At 45.6% G+C, this 23,325-nt stretch overlaps 1 protein-coding gene across 2 annotated transcripts; it reads left to right on the forward strand.

Moving 5' to 3' along the window:
- Nucleotides 1-1,137: 1,137 nt before the first annotated feature.
- On the forward strand, nt 1,138-19,982 carry LOC116837109 (T-box-containing protein TBX6L). 2 transcript variants are annotated; one of them, XM_075059866.1, is made up of 9 exons: nt 1,138-1,701; nt 7,364-7,508; nt 9,265-9,367; nt 10,476-10,640; nt 11,294-11,440; nt 12,483-12,553; nt 13,685-13,776; nt 16,854-17,049; nt 17,471-19,982. In XM_075059866.1, the coding sequence occupies exons 1-9, from the start codon at nt 1,686-1,688 to the stop codon at nt 17,895-17,897; spliced, it is 1,362 nt and encodes a 453-aa protein (XP_074915967.1). In that variant the 5' UTR covers nt 1,138-1,685; the 3' UTR covers nt 17,898-19,982. The 2 variants fall into 2 exon arrangements, with proteins under 2 accessions (XP_074915967.1, XP_074915968.1); XM_075059867.1 differs by lacking the exon at nt 17,471-19,982 and adding an exon at nt 17,303-17,445.
- Nucleotides 19,983-23,325: the final 3,343 nt, after the last annotated feature.

Genomic DNA, 23,325 nt, shown 5'->3' on the forward strand with positions numbered 1-23,325 from the left:
AGCAGAAAACTGGAACACAATATTTTGCCAATGGAAACAGACTCTGGTCCATCAAGACCAATATCTGGCCTTGGCAGTGATCGGTATTTGAGCCACCACCCTTGGCCCCTAATATAGATAGCCAGTAATGAAATGCTGTACATAGATGCAAAGAAATCCCTTCCTTGGCTGGGTGGTGGTCAGTTTATGTCCTGAAGCATGAGAATTGATTAGCCATCTTTTAGCACTTGTAAGCACAAATGTTATTGGTCACACTCTCAGGATAAACTCATTAAGGGCCAAACTTGAAGTCATTAGTTTCTACTCAGCCTTGAATTAAGTGACTGAATGACTACAAACACTAGGCCTTATATAGTCTACATTTAAAAGGTTAACCTAGTGTAGAATTGTTGTAGTCATGTTGATCCCAGGATATTAGAGAGACAAGGTGGGTGAGGTAATCTCTTTTACTGGGCCAACTTCTGTTGGTGAGAGAGACAAGCTGTTGAGCTGACACAAAGCTTGTCTCTCTTACCAACAGAAGTTGAGTTCAGGAAAAGAGATTACCTCACCCACATAGAGATGCAGTTAATACCAGCAAAACATTCCCTTTACTGGTAAACTTATACCAGTTCACCAAGCAATACGCACTATACAGGCGAAAGGACTTTTTTGCTAGTATAGCTGACTCCACACTTTTGCCAGCATACCTATGTCAGCACAAAAAAATCACACTCCTGACCAACGGAGGTGTGCCAGCAAAACTTTTGAGTGTAGTAAGAATGTCAGGGTTTGTCCAAAGAGAATAAATGTCTGTTGTGTCAGTGGGTACAATGCAATAGAAGATTGATGTGATTAAAAAAGAAAATAAATTATACTGCCAAGCCCGGTTGAAGGGACAGATAGAGTCAGTAGGTAATGCTTTGGTGTTCCCTTGAATTTCTGCTGAGGCCAAATACCATTGTGGTTGAAGACCTCTATTGATAAAACAAAAGGGATATTTCAGTAATGTGTTATGAGAGTGAAAGGTTACATCAGACAATTATTTCATTCATCTTGGGAGAATCCGCTTTTTAAAAATCATTGTCTTCCTGAATTGATACAGTCCACAGTTTCAACAGTTAAACGAAACCAAGCTCTGTGTTTGGAATGCAGAAATCTGTTCGGGAGATGAAAGTTTTATCAAAACCCCAAAACTGCCAGAGGGAAATCTCCTCTGTTGTCTGCAATTAAGTTATTTTTTGTAGGTACATCTTCAGCTGGCATTTTTGGTCTTGTCTCTATTTGTTTAAAAGTGTGTTAGCAGTAAATCAAGGTGCATTTCCCCTGTAGGGTTTCCTGTATGTCAAAGCCATGTTAATTCTCTTTGATTTTCTTCCCTCAGTCCCAGCCATTGCTACAAATCCTTCCTCTCTTTGTCCCTTTGGACATCAAAGGACTGCAAGGGGACAGCCCTGGGGAGAAGCTCCTCCCTGCTCATTAGCCGTCATAAAACAGGAACTCACCTTGGCTAGCTTAGCTTGGAGTCCCATCCTAGCCCCAGTCACTCTTGACACTGGATCACAGAAGGGCGCTCTCTTTCTTTGGGAAATCAAGCCACCTGATTTTCAACTGGACTGTTTTGGTTTTCGTGAGATAAAAGTTCTGGTGGATCTCTCGCCTACAGTGACTTCCACAACCTCTCTGGCTTCACAGTACATGGAAAAATGCAATCTTTACCTGGTAGGTGACTCTTCCATGTCTTAGTGTGCGAGGTGGATCTAAAATTGTGGTAGAGATGGGCTACAATTTTTAAAAAATTGGAGGAAGAAGTGTTACTCACTGGGTCATCAGCATTTGTGGGTAACATTGGGTTTTCTAAACTATCCGACAGAAGCAGAGGACAGACTGAGATTGTCTGCTCTCTGTGGATAATTTGAGATCTCCTGTCACTTTTTGTAAGACTAGCAGGGGTTTGCTTCAATGTCTTTGCCCAAAATTCTCCAGGCACCTTTGACTTGTACAGTGTGAGCATATGCAGAGGGTTGCTGATGCTGTGTATTTGGTTTGTGAAGCACCTTGGGTTCCTTTGGGATTTAAGGCCCGATAGGAATCTAAAATAGTTATATATTATGTTGTTATGGGGATAAAGACATTTCTGATCCATATTACAGAATCAGCTTGATTTTGGGTTTTCTCTGCCTTCCAAGAATGAAAGCAGCAGGCAGGGATATTGTCATGGTCTCCATACGCTTTCATTCCCTGAGGGACAACATGTTGTGTCTTGTATTGGTTGCCAAGGATTTTTATTTACGTACTTTTTTTTTTTTTTCATCAGTACTTTTTAACAACACCCAGTAAAATCTCTCTAATTCTGATGTGAACAGATTGTGTGTAATGGCAAGTCAGCACTGGGAGAACAAGGGCCAGATTCTGATCTCAGTTACACTAGTGTCAATCCAGAGAGAACTCTATTCAGTGATGTAACTGATACCTGAATCTAGACCTAAGGTTCTGTGCTTTGGATGAGGGCTGCAGATCATATACCCCTTTGGTGTACGCATTTAATGTACACATTTCAAATGGCTAGCTATCCTCTGCTTCCCTTCCCCGCCCCCACACTGTGCTGATTCATTTGGAAAAGCTTAGGTAGATATGTGACTCAAATAATTTTCATCTCAACCATAGCTCTTTTTAAAAAAATCAGTATTGAAATTAATATAGGAGTATAATAGTGATCTCTGCTACATCTAGTAGGACTTTGACTTTACAGACATTGGATGTACAATGAAGGGAATAGTCTAACTTATACCACTGTATCTACTGAAAGGTTCCAATTTTTTAAAACTATATTATTTTCTCATACAATTGTTTGTATCACACAGCACTGGAAATCAGAAACAGTCCTCATGGCCAATGAGAAATAAAGCCATAGTACTTATGAAAAATCCAATGTGGGACTGGATAAGCGGTGATGAACCTTCCACTCTCCCGAGGTTAATGCCAAAAGCATTGCAATTCCAGGAAACTGAGAGCTCTCCCACTTAATGAATGGGGTGTTTCTATTGTCATTTACAAGCCTGGGAGCCTTTTTGGGGGGTCAGAATTATTGGCAAGATTTCTTTCCCAGATAAAAGAACGAGGAATACTTATAGCACCTTAGAGACTAACAAATTTATTTAAGCATAAATAAATTTGTTAGACTCTAAGATGCCACAAGTGCTCCTCCTTTTTGCTGATACAGACTAACACGGCTACCACTCTGAAACCTTTCCCAGATAGTGTCACTGGAGAAAAAATCCTTCTGTACAGTAGATACCAAATGACTGGTAAACTCCCACTCTGGTTGTGTAACAGCAACAAATGCAAATGGAATTGAAATTGATTTTAGTGAAGATGGTAGACTTATCCTGTGTCTTACTGGAGATTTTCAGTGCACAGAAATCCTGTCCTATACATCTGACAGGAAATCCACCACCAACCTTCCAGTAGCTCAGCATTGTGGTGTGTTTAAGGGATTCACTGAAGAGGGCTGGGTTACTTTCTGGGACACTTCTCTAGAATCTTCCATCCACGAATCTCAAAGCACTTTACAAATATGAACTAAGTGTCCCTCAATGAGACAGGAACATACTATTTTCAACACTTTGCAGGTGGCAAAACTGAGGCTTGCCGGTTTAGTGACTTGCCCGTGTTCTCAGAGGAAGACTATAGCAGATCAGGATATAGATCTGAGCCCTCCCTCACGAGACCACGCTTCCTTTCCAATTCTGTCTTGGTTCAGAGAAAAAATATACCTTTAAATTGCGTAGTGCACAGTGTTATCACCACGTAATGTTAATAGCAACCAATACCTTTAAAATAATGTTTGAAAGCCTAAAATTCTGTACACTGATTAGAGCTGGGCAGAAACATGGTGGCTTTGGTTTTGCAAAATCAAGCTGGAGGCTAGATCCTGTAAATAGCTCTGCATCAGCAGACCCCTGTGCTTGTGTGGAGCCCCATTGAACTCATTGGGTCACTATGTGGATCCATCAGTTGGATCTGTTGTGATCCAGATCCAGATCCAAGCATAAACCCACCCTGTCTCTGAAACTCCTGCCCCTTTCGAGTATCTCAAGTTTGGGCACCCAAAAATTGAGACACCAAAATAAAGTTTTATCTTTTAAAATCTTTGCCCCAGTGCTGATTATAAATATGGCCATGCTGCTGTTTTCTACAGTATTTTGCTCATTGTGGGTTCATTCCTATGGAGCCTGATTCTGAGTTTTGTATTTAGTTTTTAATTCAGTATTTATTGAGGCAAAACTCCCACTGAGTTTAATTCCCATTGACTTCACCATATGTCTTGCATGGGTAAGGAGTTCCAGAATTTTTCCCAGTATCTCATTTGGTGGTCTTGAATTTGTTTACAAAAATGCTAATTGTAGAATACAGTTGGGGGAAGGAATGAATATTACAGTTGGGAGAAGGAATGAATATTACCCTACCCTACCTAATCTATCAGTTCAATCAAATCTGTTTGCATGTATCTGTTTCTGGACAGTGGCTTGTTGAAAATCAGCTCAATTTTATTGTAATTCCTTTTAATATGTGCTCTGAACTGAACAACAAAATACACAAGCAGCTTTCATGTCTCAGCTAGAGGATATGAGAAAAGCCTTAGTAAGAAGATGTTAACAGGCTAATGTTAGTGAGCCAATTAGGTGTCACTTCTTAGCCAGTTCATTAATGTTGGATCAAAGCAGGAAAAGTCTAAGGGTGGAGGGTTGTTGTTTTTTTTTAAACACCTAAAGTCCTTTGGAAACTGACAGAATTGTGTTTAAATGGTGTTTGCATCCTAAGCTTGTGGAAACAACCTGTTTGGTTTGCACTGGGCTTCTTGCATGAAAAGTTGTATCCTGAAAAGGATCTGCTTTCCCTGGAAATAATTGGCTACTTTCCATGTGTATTTGTTTAAAGATGTTGCTCAGGAAAGTTGTAATGAGGTGACAAATTCCCTTGTTTCTATATAGGACCTGATGCAGGCTAAGACAATCCCTTGTTAAAATAAATGGCTGTGGATGGCTGATAATGTATCACTCTCTGTTAAGCAAAAGTGGACCTGCTTTTGTTAACTTGATGACAGCCTTGCTGTTCTGAATACCTTCAAATGAAGAGTCACATATATTTGATTAATACCAATATTATCACAAGACCATGGGCTAAACTCTGATGCACCAGAAACCAATGGGGGTTTTGCCATTAACTTCAGTGTGATCAGGTTTTAGACCTACGAATGGAATTGGATTTGGGTCCGGACTTCACTGGATATCTTTAGTGATCCTGTTTACAGTGTGACACTCTTTCCTTAACCTGTGTATTATTTCATTTTAACAGTAGCTTTAATAAAATGTACAACTACTGTGATGGGGATCACATTTCACCACAGTAGCCTTTGACCTGACTAAAATGTGTTTTGGTCTTATAGTGTAAAGGGGCTGAATCATGTTTTAACTGTTTCCAAACTGTGCTACAGCCTTGTACTTAAGGTTGTTACACAGTTCGGGAATAAAGTTTAAAACACAGTTGAATTTGTTATACTCTGCAAGACTAAAACATTGCCTAACAAGATTGGGCACTATTGGATCATTATCAGGTCCCTTAGAACAACAGGAATTACAGTGTATGTTGGACCAGTATGGGGAGAACATCCCCAAATAAAACAAGGTTTTGGTGAAAAATTAAAGCAGTAAAATTTAATTTCATAAGAGGCAAGTGAGCTTTCTTTTCCCACAGTCTACAAATACTGGGCAAAACACTGCTTCATCCAGAAACTAGCCATGATGTACATATAATTTAGAAGGTAAACTAGCACTTCTGCAAAGAGCAAAAAGACATTTCACATCACAAAGTTACTATATGTGGGAACCGTCAGGTCCAGACATGCTCTCCGGGCTGAAATATAGGAAGAGAAAAAGCAACTAACTTTTTGTCTCTTTGAAAATACAAGTTGTGCCATATACCTTCCCAAACATGTCTGCATGATTTGGGATCTCTCTAAAATTTTTTCAAAGGGAATCACTCAGTGATCCCTTTGCTTCTTGCCTATTTGACTGCCTCTCAGTCTATGTGAAGTCCCATATCTCTGGCTTTCTTGTTACACACTTGAATTTAGAACTTTCTGTAAGAATAGGACCCCATCTATGGTACAGATGCCTGCTCAGAAGTCCATAGGGCTCAGGAACATAGTTTATCCCTGACTGCACTATAAAATGGAGTCATATTGCAAATGACTCCCCAGGCATGGTTGTAGTTGTATTGCACATGGGATCTTTCTCCACCCTCTTAACTGACTTCCTAGCCCTAGTAAATATATTTCAAAATGGCCTTCCATTTTTGAAAACCCCACCATGGTCTAGCTCCACCCTCCCTCTCTGATCTCTTGTCTATCTACCAACTTCATTCCTCAGGTTTGACTCTTCTATCTGTCCTTTTTTCACTGTCCTCTGGGATTGCTTATGTCACTTGTGCTGCCCCATCTATTCAGCATTCTCTCCCCTTCCCCTCCATGGCTCTTAAAATCTTCCCATTTTTCTTAGCTTTCAGTTTACTCTCTCTGTATAAAATGTTCTGTGTGACCATGATTACATAAAAACATTGGTAGAGTGAAATGTACAGCATTGTGGATCCCCGTCTGAGTACTGAATGGAACAAGTAAACTTAGCATGACGTACGGCAGGGGTAGTCAATTATTTTTTGTCAAGGTCCAAATTTCTTGGTCAAGGTATTGTCAAGGTCCAGACGCTAGGGAAACATTTTTCACACTGCAATAACAATAAAGGTAAGAATAAGTAAATAAAAATATTTCGCAGTCCATTCAATAGCATCTGGCAGTTCCGGATTTGGTCTGCTGTTTGCCAGTTGACTACCCCTGATGTATGGAGCTTAAATCTCTACCAACAAAGATATTGCCCCCTGAAAAACATCTTCAACAGGCAGCCTGTCTGTTTACTGAGCCAGGATAGCCAAAGGTCTTTGCAGGCAAGTTACCTCGTTGTAGACAGTTGTGACCACACACAGACTCCACAATTGTCAGTGGTAATAAACTGGGGATCTACAGCACCAAAAACATAGGTTTCTACTGTCTGAACTAAAGGAAAGCTCCATAAGCTGTGAGATAGTAGTGGGTTAAATAGTTCTGGAAGGCCAGTCACTATGTGGAGTGGTGACCACATACACTGGACCAGTCTACTACATCAGCATGTGAAACTCTACAACTGGATATGTTCAGGCACTGACACTGAGAGGAACTGGTATTGATGCTGATTCCCAATGCTTTGTCTCCTGAAGCATTATGGTGCTATTTCATGTTGACTTTCCTCCTCACTGTCTGAGGTATCCTCTCTTCACTCTCTCCTGGTAGATGTGAAAGCTCAGTGTGATGCACTTCCTTCCTCCAGCCTGGAGCCTTACCCTCAGAGCTCCATTGTGGTTACCCTAGAAGACATGGACCTCTGGATGCAGTTTCATCAAGTAGGAACTGAGATGATCATCACCAAGTCTGGCAGGTAAGGAAGGCAAGAAAGCAGTGTATGCCCTCCTAAAAGGTCACTTTTGGAAAGGCCACTCTTAGGCTGTTTTTTATGCTGATTATATTATTATCCTTCTCCTCCCCTTCCTCCCAGAACAAGTGCAGCATCAGGGTTTACGGAAGGCTCATAAACCCCAAATTAGGAATATCACCCAGGTCACTTAGTGTCTGGTGCCAGTGATTAATTTTTTAATGAAAGAGGTTCTGTGACACAAGCAATTAGGTGCTGGGGCTCAAGCAATTTTTAATTTTTATAACTGACACGACAAACCCAGAGATGCTCAGCCCTGGCACAATTTAAGCACTGTTTGGTACCCTGAAAACCCCATTCAGTAGCTCCTGCATGCGGTGGTTTCAGTGCCCCCTCCCTGTTGCTGTGAAGCTGGCACACAAGGATTGAGTATTAGATCCTATTTGCCTCATGTGCACAGGAGCGCCGCCAGCTTTTTTGGCACACTAGGCGGCGGAAGGTCCCGCCCCCGAAATACCGACGACGACCGGGGTGGCTGAAGATCCGGCCACCGTGGTCACCGCCCCCCAAATGTTAGCGCCCTAATGGGTTGCGCCGGCCCTGCATGCGCACATATTGATGCTGCATTGTAGGCAAGTCCTTTGAGTATAATAGACAAAAAGCTAGTCTAGGGCACACTGATAGACTAAATAATTGGGATATTCTTGATGGCCAGCCTGGGGAGTTGGCACTCAAGATGGACACTGCAAAGGAGAATGAGAGCTGAATCTATGCTGTTGGTTCTGTGTCTGTGAACAAAAACAAGGCAAGGAAAAGGCAGAATCTGAGGCCCAGGCATCTCTTAAATTGAAATCCTGCATGCTCTGGAGTGCGTGATACTCTAGCTGTAAGCTCCAGAATATATGGGGAATTGTAATTCACTGTGCAAGATAAAGCTAGCAGAGAGGGTGCCAGAGCCTCTGAGACCTGACACAGGATCTTCAGTGGGTAGGAAGAGCTGGGAGACAAGTCTCATAGACTCGTAGGTCAGAAAGGACCAACATGATCATCAGGGTTTAGCTGATCGCCATATTTGGGGTCAGGAAGGAATTTTCCTCCAGGGCAGATTGACAGAGGCTCTGGAGGTTTTTCGCCTTCCCCTGCAGCGTGGGGCATGGGTCACTTGCTGGTGGATTCTCTGCTTGAGGTCTTCAAAGCACAATTTGATGACTTCAATAACTCGGACATAGGTTAGGGGTTTTTATAGAAGTGGATGGGTAGGGTTCTGTGGCCTGCTTTCAAGTCCTTGCAATGTAGGGGCTAAAGACTCTTTCAGGGTCATAAGGAGGAATGGAAGTGGTGGGGACTTGCTAGGGGAGCGCTCAATAGATTTTCAAATGCGTGCCACCTACACAGAACTGTTTCTAAGATGTTTTTCATCTCTGCTACAGTTGCACCAGGGCTAGAAACAGTGTAAGCCTGAAACCTGGGCTACACTAACTTTTTCTTAAATTTCCCACTGCTGCATTCTGGGGGTTGTAACAGTAGGAGCACTAGAATAGACAGGCCACCTGCAACTGCTGGCCTTTTAGCCACTGTGTCATCTAGACCTGCTCTGAGCTGGATTAGACAATAGGCTGGTAAAAATGCTCACAGCTGGTTTACGCTAGTGGTGCTCTCACCAGCAGTTTACCTAACAGAGAGCAAACAAGACCTAATACCTGATTGGGGCATTAAAGAAAACCCAATACTTTTTATAGTGTAGATTTTATTTTTTCTTCAGACGAATGTTTCCACAGTGCAAAATTAAAGTCTCTGGCTTGATCCCGTATGCTAAGTACCTCATGCTGGTGGATTTTGTGCCGATGGACAACTTCAGATACAAGGTAAATACTTTTTTAAAAAGTTATTCTGTCTGCCCTTTCTGCTTAGTGAAATAAATCCCTCTGCAGAGAGCCAGTGTAAAGCCAGGTACCACTGAAGTCACCATACATCTTAAATGGGACTTGTGTCCTGGCCCCCTGCAGAAGGCGAATCCATCTGTATGCTCCAGGCACTAGTTGCTCACCAGCCCAGGTTAGGAAGAAATGCCCCTCAGAGCACTGCACATTAGATGCTCTCTGGAGGATTTATGCCTTTTTTTGAATCAGCCACCATTAGCCATCACTGCAGCTAGATTCAGCTAGCCCCTAGAAAAATAACCTTTCTTTTTTTTATATTTGTGAACTGTGCAAATTTTATTTTGAATCACAGACACAATAACCATTCAGCCATTAGTTACTTAATGTTTGCAAAGTGCTTTGAAGGCAGTAGAGAGAGCGAGAGCAAACTGGGGCCTGAACTTGGATACTGACATGGGAGCATTATATAGTGCCTCTGTGACAGCTGTCAGTCACGCTCCACTGTCTGGCAAGGTTACCTATGTTAGAGATCTCCACAGCAGTGGTCCCCAAACTGTGGAGTATGCCCCCTGTCAGAAGCATGGAGGAACATCCAGTGGGGTGCAGGGCAAGGCCAATGCCCACCCCCGGGAGGGCAGAGAGGGAGTGCGACCCAGCTCCACTCCACCCCAGCCGTGGCTCTGTTCAGGCTCTGCTCTGCCCCTAGTCTAGCTTAGCTCTCATTCCCTCTCTGCCTCCAAGCCAGCTCTGCCTCCAGCCCAAGCTCCTTTGCTGAGGAAGCCTTGACTGTGCAGTAATGGAGGTGGGATGCAGACTAGGGTGACCAGATGTCCAGATTTTATTGGGGTAGTCCCAATATTTGGGACTTTTTTTAATATGGGCTCCTATTACCCCCCCACCTCCACTCCCACCCTCATCCTGATTTTTCACACTTGCAGTCTGGTCACCTTAATGCAGACAGATTCCATTACTGGTAAGGGGGGATGTGACAGGAAAAGTTTAGGCATCACTGCTCCACAGCCTTAAGCAGTGAAGCAAAGGCTTTGGAGTCATGGTTGCTTTGATATGGAATTTCCTGCTTTGCCTTCCCCAGTGGAATAAGGATCAATGGGAAGTTGCTGGAAAAGCAGAGCCACAGCTCCCCTGTCGTACATACATACATCCAGATTCTCCAGCTCCCGGCAGCCACTGGATGAAAGAACCTGTCTCCTTCCAAAAGCTGAAGCTCACCAACAATACCCTGGATCAACACGGACATGTAAGATGAGAGCTGGGTTTGTCTCTGCTCCCTGGAACTTGTTATCTAGGAATTTGTGGGAAGGAGGATTCGGTTGAAAATAGGATGTTGGCGTCATGAGAAATTAAATGATTTGGAAACTTACGTGAAACTTGGTTACAAATGGGAAACGTGCAGTCTGTGGGAGGGTTCATGCTGCAGGGCCCTGGTATTTGTAGGCGGTACATACTCTTCAGCCTACTGACTACAGCACCATAGGTTTGGTGGCTCTTGATGACTCAAAGCATTGACTCAGGATATGTTAGCAGGTCTAAGTGGAAGAAGACTAAAATTTCTTTCCTTCCACACTGTGTTACCCCCACGGCAACTAGGTTTACTGCCCTAGTCATGCAACTAGAAGATGGAGGCACCCTACTCAGAATTTGCAATATTTGTCCTTTCACTAGCTTCCAGAGATGGGCTCAATACATGCTGCCACTGCTGGAATATGCGGGGAGACCCCAATTCCTGAGTCCCCTCAGAAAACACGAATGACTAAAGACAGATGGAGCTTGAATGATCACAGAGAAGAGGTGGTCACTCTTGAGGGGTGGGTGGCAACTACAGAATATGGCAGTAGCAAGCCTACTGAGCCAAGCTGCAAATAGAATTCTTCCTCTCTCCCTCTCCACCAGATCATCCTTCACTCCATGCACCGCTACAAGCCTCGCTTCCACATCGTTCAGGCAGATGACCTGTTCAGTGCCCGCTGGAGCATCTTCCAGATGTTCAGCTTCCCTGAGACTGTCTTCACCTCTGTCACTGCCTATCAGAATGAGCAGGTAGAGTGTATGAGACCAGCCTTCTACTCCCTTGGAAGTACCCTGTTCCTAACACCTAGGGTGACCAGACAGCAAGTGTGAAAAATTGGGAGAGCAGGAGTGTGTGTGTGTGGGTAATAGGCACCTATATAAGACAAAGACCCAAATATTGGGACTGTCCCTATAAAATCGGGACATCTGATCACCCTACTAACACCAGAACCTGCTACCAAGGGAAAAGATCCTCCACTGCCCTTTGTGGCCCACAAAGGGCCTCTCCCCTCCTCTTCCTCTGCAGATAACACTACACGGCCCTCCCACCTGTGAGGATAGTGCAGGTGGAATTCTCCCCTATATGAGCAATATATGAATCACCTCCCCTCTTCCCTTTGAATGCAACTGGAGTACCCCTTTCCCCATGTGGGTAATGCAGGTGTACTCCCCTCTTCCCTTGCCTCTGAGCGTGATACCTATAACCTTCTCCTTGCCCACATCTGGGACAGCATAAGTATCCCTGTCACCCCTTGTCACCCATGCACTTCCTGTAGAGAAGTCTCTATCAGCTGGAGATGGAGGGACATTTCTCTAGCAATTTGTGTACAGTATTGCCTGGGTCTGTAGTGCTGGTATTTTAATGCCTTGCAGACTCTGAATTTATTGTATCTGATGACTTAAAGTGAGGCATTTATTGCTGCTTAAATTGAATTTAAAATTGAAATTACATTTTAAATTAATGTAGAGAGAAAAGAGAAACCAGTGGTTAGGGCATTCATCTAGCACATGGGAGACCCAGATTCAGTTGCCTTCTCTGCCACAGACTTCCTGTGTGAACTTGTCCAAGTCACTTAATCTCTCCGCACCTGAGTTCCCTTTCTGTAAAGTGCGCTGTTGTGAGGATAAATACAGTAAAGCTGCAAGGCATTCAGATGGAGACCACAGGATAGACATTTATCCATAGAGCAGTTGCTAGTGCCAGGGATCTTGCTTCAGCATGGGATAAGCCAAACATGGCACCATTGGCAGCTGCTCATTCTAATACTGGATCTCATGTCTCTACTTGTAGATCACAAAACTCAAGATTGACAACAACCCATTTGCTAAGGGATTCCGGGAACATGGGAAGAACACTCGAAGGTAGAAACTCTCCTGGCCGAATAGATCAGTGTCTCTCTTTGTACTGGTGACCCCTTTCACAAAAGCCAGCCTCTCAGTGAGACACCCCTCCTCCCGCCTTATAAATTAAAAACACTTTTTTTTAATATTTAACACTATTATAAATGGTGGTGGTGAAGCAGGTTTTGGGGTGGAGGCTGACAGCTTGCAACCCCCCCCTGTAATAACCTCACGACCCCCAGTTTGAGAAGACTTGAAATAGAGAATCTGCTGTAGATCGCTATCCCTGTTTGATGTCAGCTTAATTCTAAGATCCAGGTTCCTTCCATCCTCCTCCTTCCCCCCTGGTTACCGTGAAGAGGAAGATGGATGCCACCCCCAGGGAGGACTTCTGTCAGGCCTGAGGGCAGTGCATGAGATAACAGGAAAACTTAAGAGCAAATGAAAGCAGATAGAAGAGAGGGGTGAAATGATGGATGTTTAGAATCAAAACTTTTCATGAAAATATTTGCAATTTTTTTTCATGCCTGGAAAATGCCTTGAGTTTTGGAGAAAGGGTCAGAACTGATTTTCATCCAAAGAATATTTTGAAAATTTCAAGATTATTTTTCACCTAATAGGACCATTTTTGAGTTAAATTGGGTCCATGTTCCCTCAGAAATGGTCCCACTTTCAAACAAAAGCCACACAATATTTTATGGTATGTATGTATGATGTTGAACCGTTTTCACAAAATCATTGTTCAAACCTCCAACGCTGAGGTTTTCCAATGTCATGGAGCATTTTGTAAAACTTATATAATCCATTCACTGATTAGTCCTAGTGCTTGAATCCTTATGAGGTAATTCAGTCCTTCTCCCTGATCCCTGTTCTCTAGTGGCAACCAGCATAACTAATTGCATCTCATTGGACACGTACGTTTCCAAGAAGTCAACCCTACTGTTGTGTTGGTGCTCTGCCAGCCAACGCGCAGCTTCAAAAACATGGGAGACATGAACCCCTACCCTCTCTTTTTGCAGATGTTGGTGGGTACTTGGCCTTTCTGCTTCCCACAACATAATAGGGTTTTGTGTCTGCTCCAGAGTCCCCAGCACAGGCACCTAGGTAGGAAGGTTGCGTTTGAACTGCCTCCAGACATTGTTCTTTTTGCAGAGAAGGGCGAGCCAAAGGCCAGAAATTTAGTCCAGCCAAAGGCCAGAAGAGGAAGCTGCCAGAAGAAACAGAATCTGGTGCTGAGGAATCTGGTAATATTGGCAACAACAAACCTGGGGAGGCGCTCACCAGCAGAGATCATGCCACGAGGGAGGAAAAAGGGCATTAACACAGCTCTGCTAAAGCTTCTTTCTGCACAGGGCCATGTTCGTCAGCAGGCCTGTGAATCCTGGGCCTCAAGGGAAGGGATTTTAGAGGACACTGCAGGTCTTTTTGAGTAGAAAAGAAAAGGAATGTTGCACCTTAATTCTCACACCTTTATTCATTAGCAAAGGGGCAGGAATATGTGGTAGTTGGGGGTATAGCCTGAAGTAAGGGTCAAGTACATAGTGACAGCTGGAATGTGGGGTCCTGGGCATCAAGGGAGAACAGGCGGAGCAGCATGGGAAAGGTAGGTGAGGAATGAGGCAGGTGGATGGGGGTTGGAGACAGGAGCAGCAAAGGGGACCTCGGAAAAGCTACTGTCCAGACACTGGACAGTAGAGGTTGCGGGATTGCCAGTGGGTGTACGGAGGAGCTGCAGCTGTGTGCTGGCCAGGCACAGTGGAAGGGCAGCATGCTGGCTGACTGGCAGGGAGGGAGAGCAAAGCTGAACGTGGCACTGGGGACGACAGAAGGTGGGCTGCAGAACCAACTAAGTTGCCTTCTTGATCTGAACAATTTCTGACATGCCACTACAGGGTTAAGACTCAGGATGGGCACATAAAATTGTAGTCTGTTGGGTTGATCTGGCCCTTCATTAACTGCCACAAAATGGGGCAGGCGATGTGAAACATGGAAGACCAGACCCCCATCTGAAGGAGGAATCTTTATACTCACGTGGGAAAGAATTGGAGCATCTAGCATACAACAGGGAGTGTCCCTGTTAGGATTTGTATGCTGCTGTTTACAAGTTGCTTTTCAGAGAGAAATATTTAAGAACATGTTTGTAATACACAATAACTACTGTCTTCCACTCTAGTCAGTTGCAGAAGAGTTTCCCATGGGATGTGCAGAAAGCCCCATTGCTGGAAACCTTTACAACTAGACTGGACAATGGACTAGAAAATGTCCTGTAGGAAACAACCTGGCATTGGCAGGGAGATGGACACTGTCACAGGATGACACTGGCCTTGCAAGAGGAAAGAGGCCAGTGCACCTGTGACTGCTCAACTGACTCCCAGTTGGGTTTAAAAGAGGACAGTTGGGTCGTGAAGTGAGGAGATTGGTGAGTGAGAGCTGTCTGGAGAGCACAGTCAGATACAGGAGAGGTGGGTTACAGCTGCCTGAGGCATAGGTGCCAACTCCATGGGTGCTCCGGGGCTGAAGCACCTATGGGGAAAAATTAGTGGGTGCTCTGCATCCACCTGCAGCCAAGCTTCCCTCACCCCCCCACCCGACCTCTACCTCCCCTGAGTGCGCTGCGTCCCTACTCTTCTGCCTACCTCCCAGCACTTCCTGCCTAGCTGCTGCCAAACAGCTGTTTGGCAGCGTGCGTTAGCACATTCTGGGATGGAAGGGGAAGGAGCAGGAACTCAGCACGCTCAGGGAAGGAGGCGGGGCCAGGGCGAGGATTGGAGAAGGAGTTGGAATACAGGCAAGGAGGGGGCAGAGTTGGGGCGGGGACTTTGGGGAAGGGGTTGGAATGCGGGCGGGGCAGAGGTGGGAAGAGGCGAGGCCTCGTGGAAGGGGTGGATTGGGGGTGAGGCCAGGGGCAGAGAGGGGTCAAGCACCCATGGGAAAGAGGGGAAATCAGCACCTATAAAGGCTCAGACAGAGACACGAGCACTGGCAAGAGTTGCTTGGGAGAGAGCTAGAGGAGCCCTGGGGGAGAGAGCTGAGTTGTGAGGAGAACTGGAACCGAACCCCTGGGAACCCCTGTTGAGCCGAAGACTTGGACAGTGGCCCCTAGACAAAAGGAGAAGCTCCGACTTGGTCAGGGGAGGCCAAACCTGGGACTATGGGGGGACATGCCCTGAGCAAGGGTAGGACTCACAGGCAAGGAGGCCTGGGAAGTGGGAATGCTGCAGGGAGCCCTTGGCATGAGGACGCCCATAACAAGGGGTTGGTCCTGGAGAGACCTTTTCTAAACAGGAGAAGGGAAGTGGAACTCTGTGAGGAGCTCGCTTGAAGGAGACCTCACTTGGGGACTGTGGTAGATTAAGGCATCTGGTTGCTCTCAGGCAGATGGCCTGGAGAGCAGTGCCCTGTGTCAGGGGCAAAAGGAAGTGGGAACACAGAGCTGCTGTTGACTCTTGGGTAGGGGACCTGGAGATGTGTTTCCTGAAGAGGGGAATGGAAAAATGGTTCCACCTTTATATCTTTACTGTGGGTTTGCTGAGAATGGTCTTACTGCAAGGTTTGGGGGGAACACGTGCACTGGTGTACAGGAATAAATTATGCACAGAAGCAGGCTTTGAACTGGTCTCTGAGGGTCTGTGTTCTTTTCATGGGCAAACAGAAGGAGAAACTGAGGCAGTGAGACATGTTGTGCTGCAGCCCGCCTCAGGAGGGCATCCGGAGCAAGGGTCTTCCTATGCCAAACACAATGACTTAAAACAGGGCTGCTTTAAAATTTCATAGTGTGGACCATATTGTAGAAATTGTCTGGTAAACCCCTCCCCTCCCACTTATGATCGCAAAAGCCATGTCCCGTCCCACTGATGATGTAATACTGCTATGGCAGCTACAGCTGTTAGAAGAGGGATATTAGGGAAATATATAGTGTCTTTTTAGCTGTCTTTTAGTGCAGTTTAGAGAGGAGGAGGAGCCAGCCCAAACACTATGTGACCAGCAACAGTTTGGGAGGCTCTGACCCCTTATGGATCTTTTCAGTCTCTGATTTCCAGCTGAATCCCTAGTCTGTCGGTCACAGTCTCCAGAATCTATCACTGAGAATGAGAGAGAGATTAGAAAAACACTCACCCTTTGTTTCTGATTAATGGAATGTAAGAAGATTCCTGCTAATTATTAGACATTTTTGACTATTTACAAACGCCTTAACCTTCCCACCTCCCGTTCTGTCTGAGGGACCTCCGCCTGCATCTAACTGAAACCCACCATTACTGAGCTCTGGTTTCTCTCTTCCTCCTCTCTCCTTTTTTCACTTTCTTTCCCCTGTTTGAGTCAGATTTTGTGAAGGATGAGAATGTGGAGGTGAAGGAAGAGAGTAATTCCATTCCTGTCAGCAGCGGGTACCCCTTCTGGGTCTCCGAGCAGAATGGCAGCCACTCAATCCCTGTAGCGTCACCTGCACCAGCAGACCAAAGAGAGGCAACTGCCAGAGAGCAGCAAGTGCCAACACCTTCCTCCTACCAGACATACAGGTGAGTCTCAACTCCCAGCTATTTATGTGTAGTGAGCAGGGCCCAGGTCCTCCTCATACTTACTGGAAAGCACTGACATGTCCCTTTAGCAGCCTGACTCCTTATGGGATATTTATCTGAGAGGACCCAATGCGTCCTGTTAGAGAGAGGTAGAGGCAGGAGTGACAGGAAGACAGCACAGGGATGGAGGTAGGTAGACAAGCAGGAAGGCAGATACAGAGGCAAATAAGTTTAATAAGTGCCCTTGTTTCAGAAGGATGGCTGATGTTTAAAACTGAATGGGGAAGCCGCTGCCCCATGTTGTTGGCTTCCCCCACTTCCCTGGATCAAGTTTTGAACCACAAACAATGTTGGTTAATTCAAGAATGTTATGACGTGGTAGGTTTGACTCCTTCCTCTTCTCTTCACCTTCTGGGCTCAGGTTCCATGACAATGGGGATACACAGCAGGCGCCCGCTCGTGACATCCTCGCTTTAAATGAGTTCCGAGCCAGATCCCACCGAGTGAATATAGCCACGGTGCCCGAGCAAGACTCCAAACAGCTGTCAGAAGGTTTCACCAACATGTCTACACTCCACCCTCCACTACCTCCTCCACAGGACTATACTGGGGTGGTCAACATGGCTGTAGACTCTGCTGGGAAACCAGGGGCCCGAGGTCCAATGTACAATCCATATGGCACCGAGCAAGGCCTAGGCCAATGGATGGTACCTTCCCACAGCCAGTACAGGGCAATGAGCTATTCTCCCTTCTCCACAGATTATAATACTCAAGGGGCTTCAGGGCATGCCCATGGGAGCATGGCAGACTGGAGCCAGTACCCTTTGTTCCCCTATGCTTGCTGGTGAAGGGAAGGATTCTTCCCAATGAAAGAACTCAAAGAACATTGTAAGGAAGACCACTTTAAAATGTGCTCTGGGATTGTCAACTTGTGGCCCTGCCTACAGTAGGCAAAGAGGTGTTGCAACAAATCGTAGGCTGGGACACGTTTAATCTCGCAACATCCGTACAACAACTTGTGCCCCCACTCAACAGCCGTCCTTCAAGCACTGGTTGTAGAGGTTGGTTGCAACTCCTCCATTAGTTGAGATCTGTCTGAATCAATGTATTCTACAATGCTGTCTCCGAAGTGTGGATGGGAAGTCACTAGCATTGCAGCTGCACTGGTTCAGCCAGCTTCTTAACGCTATCCTAAAATGCATTTGTATCTTGTGTTTGGAAATTACCCAAAAGCCCCTGCTCCCAGAAGAATGCTAGCCAGGGGACATATGCCTAAGGTGTCACAGAATGTACCACAGGTGGACACACCAAAACAGTTCAGCCATAAGCATAGCGGCTGTGTGGATGCAGGCATCATTGTAAGGACATGCCAGACAACGAACCTGTCAATGTCCCTGCAGTGTCTTCTTCAGTTAGTGTTGTAGACATCCCCAATAACTGACCGTAGAAAGTACTGCCACAGTCATGGCCCTTTCCCTAAAGCTGTGTAATGGAGAAGATGCAACAATGCGTGTGCTCCTGAAGCAGAGTTGGAAGGGTCACACAGGCAGATCCGAGTTCATTGCACACAAGAGAACAACTGCAAGTGTCTGTGTTTGTCTCCATGTGTCATCATACCAGCTCCCTTGCCTTACTCAATTCACACCTGTTCACCCAGTGGGTCTCAAACTTTTTTACTGGTGACCCCTTTCACATCGCAAGCCTCTGAGTGCTACCCCCCAGTAAATTAAACACCCTTTTTAATATATTTAACACCATTATAAATGCTGGAGGCATGTGGGGCTTGAGGTGGAGGTTGATAGCTCGTGACCCCCCATGTAATGATCTTGCGACCCCCTGAGGGGTCCCAACCCCCAGTCTGAGAACCTCTGTGTTAACCCAGTGTTTTCTCGTTGTCCTTTTTGTTGCTATTTTCAGTTGAGCCGGTGGCATTTGGGAAATGCCCTGGGAGTTCTTGGAAAGGTCTGATATTGACCGAAATAGGACTATGTATAGCAGAGCTCACTCTGTTATGCTGACCTCTGTCTTTGTGAGGGAAGGTGTTTTTTAATGTAAATCTCAAACATCCCCCACCTTTGCTTCTCCCACAGCTCCAGACAGGGCTGTCTCCAGTGTTTTTGTTGCCCCAAGCGGCGGGGTCAAAAAAAGGCCACAATAGGCGGCACTTCAGCGGCAGCTCTACTGCTGCCACTTCATTCTTTGGCGGCAATTCAGCAGCAGATCCTTCCCTCCGAGAGGGACCAAGGGACCCGCTGCCGAATTGCCATCGAAGACCCAGACGTGCTGCCCCTTTGTGTTGGCCGCCCCAAGTACCTGCTTGCTGCGCTGGTGCCTGGAGCCGACTCTGGCTCCAGAGAAGTGGCCTGTTCACTTGTCGTTACTGTCCTACTCCCTGTAATCTGTGAAACGGTCCTGACGAGGCACAAGCTTTAACCAAGCTGGCTCTTCTCAATGGACATTTGCTTTTACAAAAAAACGTTCCAAATATAAGTTGCCTGATGCGTTTATTGTTCTGAACAGTCGGTGCCCTGCTGTGGTTTCTAGGCTGTCCAACTACATCATTGTGCTGCTGCTGTTTTGGAACCAGCTCTAGGAATGTACTCAGTGCAATTGGTCAGGAAAGCAGCTGTCCTCCATTACCTCTGGGGTCCCTTCGTCTGGAAGAGCCATTCTGTTATATTTGCAGCTATAAATAGCTCATCACTGTGAATGAAGGTCCTTGCATTTTACTCTTTTTATTTTCTTCTTTTGTTGAGTGGAGCAGCATCCTGGTGTGCCCCAGTGCAGAACCACAACTGTATAGGAGTCCCGTTTGGAAGGGGCTTTCTGTTTCTCCTGTGGTGATAAACATGATCCTAGACTGAGTGACTTTATTTAAGAGAATGTTTTCTTGTAACACTTTAAATAAACTACAGTTTGGTATGTATTGGTCAGTGGGGAGTTGGAGTGTGTCATTTGGAGTGGAGTGATTTCACAGAGTAGAGTGTGTAGCGTGGTGTGTGTGTGTGAGAGAGAGAGCATGGAGCAGGGGTGTTTGTGAGTGGGTGTGTGTCTTAGTCTATGTTAGGGGTTTGTATGTTTCCTTTGAAGTGTGGATGTTTTGGTGTGTGTGGCATAAATGCGTCATTGTCAGTGTGTGGGGGAGTCAGCATTGCGTGTCTGTAGCATGGGGGTGTCAGGTTGTGTTTATTGCACATTATTAAAATTACTTTGAAAAAGTAATTATTGCAAATTACTGATAACTTAATCTATTAAACCCTCAGTTCCCAGGGTTTAATAGATTAAGTTATCAGTAATTTGCAATAATTACCTTTGCATTGTGAGTGTGAGTTGCACAGAGAGATTGAGTACCTCCTCTAAGCTCCACGGAGTGAATATGAGATAAGCAGCAACAGAAATGAGGGCTTAACTTTGCTGCAGCCACATACATACTGCTCCTTCAGATCCTTCTCTGCCCCAAATAGGGATTGGTACAGCACACACATGCTAGGGCAAGTGGATCACTAAAAAAGGGGCACGGTCTAGACCAGGGGTCGGCAACCTTTCAGAAGTGATGTGCCGAGTCTTCATTTGTTCACTCTAATTTAAGGTTTCGCGTGCCAGTAATACATTTTAACGTTTTTAGAAGGTCTCTTTCTATAAATCTGTAATATATAACTAAACTATTGTTGTATGTAAAGTAAATAAGGTTTTTAAAATGTTTAAGAAGCTTCACTTACAATTAAATTAAAATGCAGATTTCCCTGGATTGGTGGCCAGGACCCGGACAGTGTGAGTGCCACTGAAAACCAGCTCGTGGGCTGCCTTCGGCACGAATGCCATAGGTTGCCTACCCCTGGTCTAGACCAAACAAGTGCCTTGGTTTTACTTTTATCCTCCAAACATCCTTATTTCACACTGTCCTAGCATCAGCTGAGATGAAGGCTGGGTGAGGTACAGACAGTCCTACTTGGTTGGAATAACTGATGTGAAGTAACCTCTAGCAATTAATTTGTCACCATCTTTTGAGACTTCAGACTTCTCAAGTGATCAGAATTACTGCAGGTTTCTGTTAGTTTCTTTGAATACAAGGAATTCAACAGAGTTTAAATTGTGGAAGATTCCCCTGTTGCTCTCTCTCCCAGAAGACATTGGTCATATGGCTACCATGCTGACCGCCATTAAAACCAGACTGACAAGATGGCCTAGAAAAGTTATAGAAAAGAATCTACGTGCCTTTGTTGTCACAGACTGCTAACTTCACGTCTTTGTCTCAGTCCCCCCTTCTGTGAAATGGGAATGATGTTTTTTTTTTCCTGCATCACAGGGGTGGTGGCAGAATTACTTTAATGTCTGAAAAGTGCTTTGAAGAGAAAGCTCTGAAAGTGAGTCAGTCAGAACACTTCACAAACAGAACTGGGTAGCCCTGTTGCAAAGGAAAGGATTCCTGGGGATCTTTAGAAATAGGGTAATGGCAGTGGTTCATGGTTCGTCAAGTTGTCAAAAATAGTTCTGTGAGGGCTGGCACCTGAGAATGGCCTATTAGTACAGCTGGTTAGTCAGACTTGGCTAATAAATCTCCAGCCTTGGGAATATAGAACACGGAAATCCAGCTTCATGCAGAGAGAGAGCCCTTTATTCCTCAGTTTTCTGTTATGTAACAGGTCTACACAGTTCTTCTTGGTGAATCATTCCGGCCTTAGAGCATTACATCCATTTTCCTTTCTTGCTGCCCTCTGTGGTTAGAGACTGGACAGCTTTGTTGTAATTTTACTAAGCATTTAGTCTCTTACCCCCAGATGCGTATTTGACTAAATTTTCTGACCTCTCCTTAGAGTTTTCACTGGGTTGCTTCTGTTTGGCTTTGGTATTTTGCAAATCTATATGACTTCATCTGAACTGCTGCTGCTTCCTCTGTCTGTGTGTGTAACATGTTGTTGTAAAGGCCCCCTGAAAGCCTTAATAAAAAGGAAATGAGACATTATGGAGGGCACGTCATTATCAGCAGAAAAGTAAAATCTGGAGTGTGGTTGCTGTATGTCCTATTTCAAACACACAATTGGTTCCAGTTTAGTGGTATTACCTGATGACAAACATTGTGACACATGCTCTTGACCATGTTCTTGAACAAAGCTTTCGACATTTTCCCTGTCATGTCCATGATCCCATGGTCATCCACTTGCATACTTAGTTATGACTCAGAATTTCTTGCACTAATTCTTTGAAGGATGCTCTTTCTTTAAATGTTCTGTTTGTTTGCTATAGGATGCCGGTGCGGGATGAGGGTGCATTGGGAATGGGGTTTGTGTTCATTTCAAGGTGAAAATAAACCCATGTTTATGTTGGTTTGCCTGTCTGGTTTTGAACTCTTGGGCCTTGACTAACCCTGCTCAGCGCAGATAGCGTGTTAGTAAAAATGCCTTCTCTCTGTCTGCAGTGCAGCTTATAGTATTCCATGGCACATCACCAGTGGGCAGTTAGACAGCCTCCTGTTCTCAGTGCCCATGCAGCCTGAGGCTCTGTTTACATTTGGAGCTAGACTGTAATTCCTAGCTCTGGTAGACATAGGCATGCCTGTGTGCTAAAAATAGTAATGCAGCTGCATTAGTATGGGCAACAGTTCTGGCTTGTTGCCTAAGTACATACCTAGAGGGCATGGGGGAGAGGGGGTGTACTCAGGGTGGCTAGCCCCTCCCAACGCTGCTGTGGCTACAACTGGCTATGCTGGGCTATCAGTGAGACACAGCCTAAGAGACACATGTAGGGAAGCAGCTTCTGAGGTGGTTTTCAGGGGGCCCCTGCACTGGGAAGGAAAATAATCCTCCAACCACCCCCCAGCCCATAGGAGGAGACGCCTGAGTGGCAACCCCCACCCCCAAACGCAGAGCTACTTGGTTTTGCTGTGTTTGGAGCAGCACTAATTAAAAACCCGGCTGCCAGCTGAGTTCAACCACACTCCTTCTCTGAGCTCGCAGAGCGGGAGGGAAAGAGATTTCAACCGGCCAATACAAAACAAGCTAGAAGCATGACATCATCAGAACAAGCCCTCATTGGCTGGTCCAACCCTGAGGCTGAGAGACTTTCTAGCAGCTTCTGTAAGCGCTGGCTGAAGGCGGCTGAGGTGAGAGCGGGGCCGGCCCGTGGGCGCTGCGAGCCCGGCCGGGGCAGGCGGGGCAGGGTTTGAACGGGTGAGTTCGTGTGGCGGCTTTTCCTCCTGCGGGCGGGGGGAGCTGCTCCACCCCCGGCTCTGCCCGTTAAACCGCCGCTCACCTGCCGCCGCTGGGCTGGGCTGGGACG

Source organism: Chelonoidis abingdonii, chromosome 22 (genome assembly GCF_003597395.2).
Source record: "Chelonoidis abingdonii isolate Lonesome George chromosome 22, CheloAbing_2.0, whole genome shotgun sequence".
Classification (NCBI taxonomy): domain Eukaryota; kingdom Metazoa; phylum Chordata; order Testudines; family Testudinidae; genus Chelonoidis; species Chelonoidis abingdonii.

Coding starts and splice junctions, on each gene's coding strand:
- LOC116837109 (XM_075059866.1), top strand. Junction 9,368..10,475: donor TGGACAACTTCAGATACAAG/GTAAATACTTTT, acceptor TGCCTTCCCCAG/TGGAATAAGGATCAATGGGA. Junction 17,050..17,470: donor TCCTCCTACCAGACATACAG/GTGAGTCTCAAC, acceptor TTCTGGGCTCAG/GTTCCATGACAATGGGGATA.